At 62.1% G+C, this 5,378-nt stretch overlaps 2 protein-coding genes across 2 annotated transcripts in view; one reads left to right on the top strand and one right to left on the bottom strand.

The window, feature by feature from the left end:
• Positions 1 to 4,210, top strand: part of IPO4 (importin 4) — a 14,236-nt gene extending 10,026 nt beyond the window's left edge. Inside the window, exons 25-32 of the mRNA XM_025192815.1 lie at positions 398 to 580; positions 1,171 to 1,296; positions 1,594 to 1,802; positions 2,064 to 2,196; positions 2,335 to 2,439; positions 2,832 to 2,901; positions 2,987 to 3,138; positions 3,759 to 4,210. Of these exons, the coding sequence (XP_025048600.1) occupies positions 398 to 580; positions 1,171 to 1,296; positions 1,594 to 1,802; positions 2,064 to 2,196; positions 2,335 to 2,439; positions 2,832 to 2,901; positions 2,987 to 3,117 (957 nt within the window). The 3' untranslated portion in view covers positions 3,118 to 3,138; positions 3,759 to 4,210. The remainder of the gene's footprint in view (positions 1 to 397; positions 581 to 1,170; positions 1,297 to 1,593; positions 1,803 to 2,063; positions 2,197 to 2,334; positions 2,440 to 2,831; positions 2,902 to 2,986; positions 3,139 to 3,758) is intronic.
• A 53-nt stretch (positions 4,211 to 4,263) lies between these two features.
• Positions 4,264 to 5,378, bottom strand: part of LOC102386709 (meiotic recombination protein REC8 homolog) — a 6,986-nt gene continuing 5,871 nt past the window's right edge. Inside the window, exons 7-9 of the mRNA XM_006036541.2 lie at positions 5,184 to 5,291; positions 4,699 to 4,805; positions 4,264 to 4,598 (exon numbers count right to left, since the gene is read on the bottom strand). Of these exons, the coding sequence (XP_006036603.1) occupies positions 4,507 to 4,598; positions 4,699 to 4,805; positions 5,184 to 5,291 (307 nt within the window). The 3' untranslated portion in view covers positions 4,264 to 4,506. The remainder of the gene's footprint in view (positions 4,599 to 4,698; positions 4,806 to 5,183; positions 5,292 to 5,378) is intronic.

The raw sequence follows: 5,378 nt of genomic DNA, 5'->3' as shown, positions 1-5,378 counted from the left end.
GGGGTATTGCTAGGAGGAAGTTCGCAGTCTCAGGGTGGTGGGGGTACTGTTAGAGGAAGCTCACAGCCTGGGGGGAACAATGGGAACAGTTAGAGGAAGCTCACAGCCTAGGTTGGGGTGGAAGCATGCAGCTTGGGGGTAGGGGCACCCTGCAGCCTTTGTGGGGAGGTGTTAAGGCACTGTTAAAGGAAGCTCTCAGCCTGGGGGTGTGGGGGTAGAAGCACTGTTAGGGGAAGCTTGCAGCCTGGAGGGTGGGGGCACTGCTGGACAGGGATGGGGGCACTGCTGTATGGAAGCTCACAGCCTGGCAGGGCAGTGCAGGCACTGTTAAAGGAAGCTCACCCTGGGGCAGGGGATGTGGGGGCACTTAGAAAAAGCTCACAGTTTGGGGGGGTAGGGGCACTGCCAAGGGAAGCTCACAGCCTGGAGGGCAATGGAAGCACTGTTAGAGGAAGCTCAGGGCCTGGGAAGTAGGGTGATGGGGGCACTGCCAGTGGGGGAAGCTCACAGTCCTCTCCGCTCCCCCACACAGACAGCCTGCCAGGAGGCAGATGAAGATGATGATGACGACGAGGAGCAGGTGAGTGTTGCGCATCGGCGCTGGGGCTTCTTCCCATGTCTGCATCCCAACCACAGAGCCTTCTTATTGATCTTGTTGACCCGTGTTGTATGTGATGCAAGCCTGTCCCTTGTGCCAGGTGCTTGGCAGCCATGACGAGGCTTTGGGGTCACGTTTAGGGGGGTTGCTAACAGTCATCTGTATCTGCAACATGTCTATGGCACCCGCACAGGGTTCTCCTACCCTCACACCCCCTGATACCTCCATTTGTTGCCCCATTGCCTTGTCCTACCAGGCTTACGCCACTCCAGCCATAATCCGCTTCCTGCTTTAGTCCCTCTCGCCAGCCTTACCGCCCACTTTTTACAGATCAGTTTATTTAGCCTTTTTTTTACTGACAGACCTTTTCAGTTATTTTGTTGGTTTTTTTACTGACTATATGCAAATGTATTTGGGCTTGCGCAGAGGCGGGTAGGGGGCTGGCTGCCCGGGTTCTCTCCCAGCTCTGGGAAGGAGGGCGCGTCCTAAGGGCTGCTGGGGCTGGGTTGGGGGCTGCAATCTTCCCGCAGCAGTGCTCTTGGGACTGACAACCCCATCCCCGCTCACTCCAGGCCGAGTACGATGCAATGCTGGAGGAGTACGCGGGTGAGGTGATCCCAGCCCTTGCTGTAGCCGCCGGGGGTGATGCCTTTGCCCCCTACTTCGCTGGTTTCCTGCCCCTGCTGCTCAGCAAGCTGGTTAGTGTGCCCCTCTCCATCCCCCCCCTCCATGGAACCCAGGTGCCCGGGTCACCTCACCCACCTGCTCTACACTGGGAAACCCAAATGTCCAGGCAAGGCCTCGCACCCAAGTGCTCCGTTGTAGGATCTAGGTGCCTGGGTAGTTCTCCCTGCCCTGCCCTGCTCTCCCCTCCCCTGTAGGACCCCAGGGTTCGAACACTGGGCTTCCAGAAGCCTGAGACCTCAGTGTCGACCCCTGACCACTGTAGGACCCCGTGTCCTAGCACTGAACGCCTCCCTTCTCCCTTCCCACAGAAGCCGAGCAGTGGGGTGGCAGAGCGGTCACTGGGCACAGGGGTGCTGGCAGAGGCATTGGGGGGTTTGGGGGGAGCAGCAGCACCCTTCCTGCCCCGCCTGGTGCCTGCCCTGCTGGCTGCTGCCCACGACGCCCACCCCGAGGTGCGCAGCAACGCTGCTTTTGCCCTGGGCAAGATGGCCGAGGCCGCACCCAGCGCTGCCCTCCCGTATCCTCACCCACCTGTGGGGCTGGAGGCAGGGGCGGGGCTAGGGGCCAAAAGGGCAAGGCTAGGAGGCAGGGCAAGGGGTGGGGCTACCTTTGTGGGGGGTTGAGGGGCCTGGGAGCGGAGGTAGGGTCTGGGGCCATGGCCAGAGGGCCTGGGGGGGGGTGGGGGCAGGGTAGTTGTGGCAGGTCTGGAGGACTGGGGGGTAGGGCCTGGTGCTGGAGGGAGGTTCTGCTTGGCGGCCCCTTCCTTGACAGTAGGCAGGCTCTACGGGGCAGTGCTGGCAGCATTGGGTGCACTGTGGGTGCGTGAATCGGGCGGCCGTGTACGTGACAACGTCTGCGGGGCCCTGGCACGCCTGGTGCTTGCCCAACCCCAGGCTGTGCCCCTGGCCCAGGTGAGCCAGTGGGCAGTGGAGGGACCTGGGGCAGTGGGAGGTGCGGGGGTGGGGATTGAGGGGACACTGGGGGCTGATGTGGGGAGGCCTGGGGGCTGCGGTTGTAGCGGGGCATTGGGGTGATGAGTGCCTGGGCAGGTGGTGCCGGTGCTGCTGGGGGCCCTGCCACTGTCCGAGGACCTAGAGGAGACGCCAACTGTGGTGCGCTGCCTCTGCGCCCTGCACCAGCACCAGCCACACGAGGTGATGACACCCACTGCCCCCCCCGTCCCCCCTCCCCGTGGGCCAGTGGGGGCATCGGGCTGCCAGGGCTCCAGCTAGCCTGGAGGTGCAGGGCCATGGGGAGGTTTTGTGGGGCAGGGGGGGCTCCCTGGGGTTGTCTGTGGGCTGTGGGAGGTTCTTGAGAGCAGTGCTTGCTGGCCTGCGGGGAGAGGGTCTTGGGGTATGTATAAGGGTCCAGGGGTGCATTGGTGTTTGTGGGGGGGGCATCTGTGGAGATCTAGGAGGGGGCACTGGGGTGTCTGTAGCTGGTTGGAGGGGGATTTGGGAGTCTCTGTTGGGGCTTTAGAGGGTGCCTGGGGGGCAGTCTCTGGGGCCTCCGACTCAGGCCTCCCCCCCCCCCACACTCCTCCTAGCTGGAGCCACACGTGGCTGAGGTGGTGCGGGCAAGTGGTGCTGTCCTGGGCTCCCAGCACCTACCACCAGGTAAGAATGAACCCCCACTCCTGGGGGTGCATCCCCCCGACTCCCTGGGCACTGCTCTACACTGACTCCCATGTTCCCCTGGCAGAGGAGGGGCAGGGCCTGTGTGCGCTGCTGCAGGACTTGGCCACCCGTCATCGCCCCGAGCTAGAGGCCGCGCTGCAGGCCCAGCCCCCTGAGGCCATCGCCCGCCTGCGCCAGGCCCTTGCACCTGCCTGAGCTGCTGCCACTGCCCCACAGGTGAGTAATGCCCCCCCCCCGGCTTGGTGTCCTCCGTCCTCCCCCATGTTCTCCCATAGCGTGTTCATGTCCCCCGACCCTGGGTGTCCTTCATGCCCGCCTGTAGCATGTCTCTCCATGTCCTCCCCCTGTAGCATATCTTTGTACCTCCCATGGCTGCCTGTGGCACATCCCTCATGTTCTCACCTGTGGTACATTCTGTTCCTGTGTCTGCCTGCATCACGTCCACGCCCTCTCCTCCCTCCCCACTCCGTGTTTTCCTATAGCTGCATATCCCTCCCCCCACTCTGTCCTTCCATTGCATGTCCACATGCCTCCCATGTCCACTTGTAGCACATCTTCCCTGTGTTCTCCTTTGTGGCAGTCTGTAGTGTGCATCTCCCCCATTTTCCCCTTGTCTGCCTGTAACATGCCCGTGCCCTTGTGTGCATGTCTGTATTGTGTCATCTCATGTACTCCCATCTCCCCCCCACCACCGTCCCTGCATGTCTGCCTGTATCATGTCCTCCCTATGTCTACCTGTAGTCTGTCCCCCATGTTCTCCATGTCAGCCTGTTGCATGTCCCCCCTTCCTGTGCCACTTGTGTGGCACTGCCTGTACCTCTTGCCCATCTCCACAGGTCACAGGACCGGTGTGGCTGCAACAGCCTCCTCCGCCTGTTGTCATTGCTGCAGGCCCAAGGAGCCAGGGCATGGGGCTCTGATCTGCCTGTAACACCTGGTTTACTTGTTCCTCTTCCCCCTCCCCCTGCCCTTGGCATTGGTCATGGAGGACTTTGCTTACAGTCAGCACAGTCTGTCTGTGCCAAGGGGAGCCTGGTCCTGGGGTCCCAGACATTGGGTGGGAGGGCGGGGGGCAGGGCTCGTTGCCTGTAGCTCCGTCCTTCCCTTTAGACGGTTGCTACCCCGCTAACCGACTGTAAAAAGGGGGCCTGCCTGTCTTGTCAAAGCCCTCCCCCTGGGGTAGTTCCCCACCAAGCAATACCCCCCCTTCCCCCGTTGATTGTTGGTTTGGATGTTGCACTTGGCAATAAATTTGTTTGGCTGAGCCATCTCTGATTGTCTCCGGGGGCCTAGGACACCTGGATTCCCTCCTCGGGCTGGGAGGGGAGTGGGGGACAATGGGTTAGGACATCAGGGCTCCTGGGTTGGTTGGTTTGGGGCGGGGAAGGGAGGGAGGGATGGATGGATGGAGAAGGTGGGGATGGGAGCCCGGACCCTTTGGTTCCTTTCTGGCAGTAGGGAGTGGGACCCGAACACCTGGGTTCTCTTGTGAACCAGCAATGGTTAGCTAACACTTTAATGGGAGTGGGGTGTCACCTGGGACAGCAGCAGGCCCCTGGAGACAAATTTGCCCAGTGCTCCCAGTCACCTGGGCTGGAAGCGGGCACCAGGATACAGCATGATGGGGCCATAGGGTTGGGCCTGCTCCAGGTGCACCAGCTGCAGCCTGCAGAGATCTGGGGGGGAGGGGAACAGGGGTGAGTGACAGGGCTCCCTCAAACCTGGGGGTCCCCCCAGCACTTCCTGTCCCTGCTCTCACCCCTGGGTCCCACTCACCCAGGCACAAGGAAAAGACACGGCTGGCGATGGCCCGTGAGGCCCCAGCAGGCACCAGGGCAGCAAAGTCCACGTACGTCATGCGCTCCAGCTCTGCCCCAACCAGCCTGGGGGGGGAGAGGCAGACGGAATGGGATGGGACCCCCAGGCTACCAACAAATCCCTTGCCCTCCAAGAGAACCCAGGTATCCAGGCTGCAGCCCCTGCAGCCCCCAGTCCTGTGTGGGGTGATGGAAACCTGGAGTCTGGGCTCCCAAGCTTAGTAACACCCCCCACCTTTTGAGTTGGGAGAGAACTCAGGCATCTGGTCCCAGCCTGTCTACATTACCCTTGTGTGCTCACTCCCTAAGCAGGGGGAGAATCCTCCAGCTCTAGGCTTCCCCTATCCCCAAACCCTCCTTGCCAGAAGGGGCAGAACCCAGGCATCCAGCCCCCCCACACAACCCTGTCCTAGACCTGGGAGGGAACCCTAGGGTTCTGCTGACCTGTGTAGGGTGGCAAGGGTGAGGGCCTCCTTGTCAGGGGGCAACTCCAGGGTCAGCTCGGACACTTCGGGCACCACTGGCAGCACTGCCTCGGCCTCTGTGGGGAGCCTGGGGGGGCAAGTGATAGGTGAGTGGGGGTGGGTGGGGATGGGGGAGTTAGGTGTGGGGCATTAGGGTATGTGGGGGGGGGGGGGG

Source organism: Alligator sinensis, unplaced genomic scaffold (assembly GCF_000455745.1).
Source record: "Alligator sinensis unplaced genomic scaffold, ASM45574v1 scaffold128_1, whole genome shotgun sequence".
Taxonomy (NCBI): domain Eukaryota; kingdom Metazoa; phylum Chordata; order Crocodylia; family Alligatoridae; genus Alligator; species Alligator sinensis.
The sequence above is the reverse complement of the archived record's forward strand: the minus strand, read 5'-3'. Positions and strand labels throughout refer to the sequence as shown.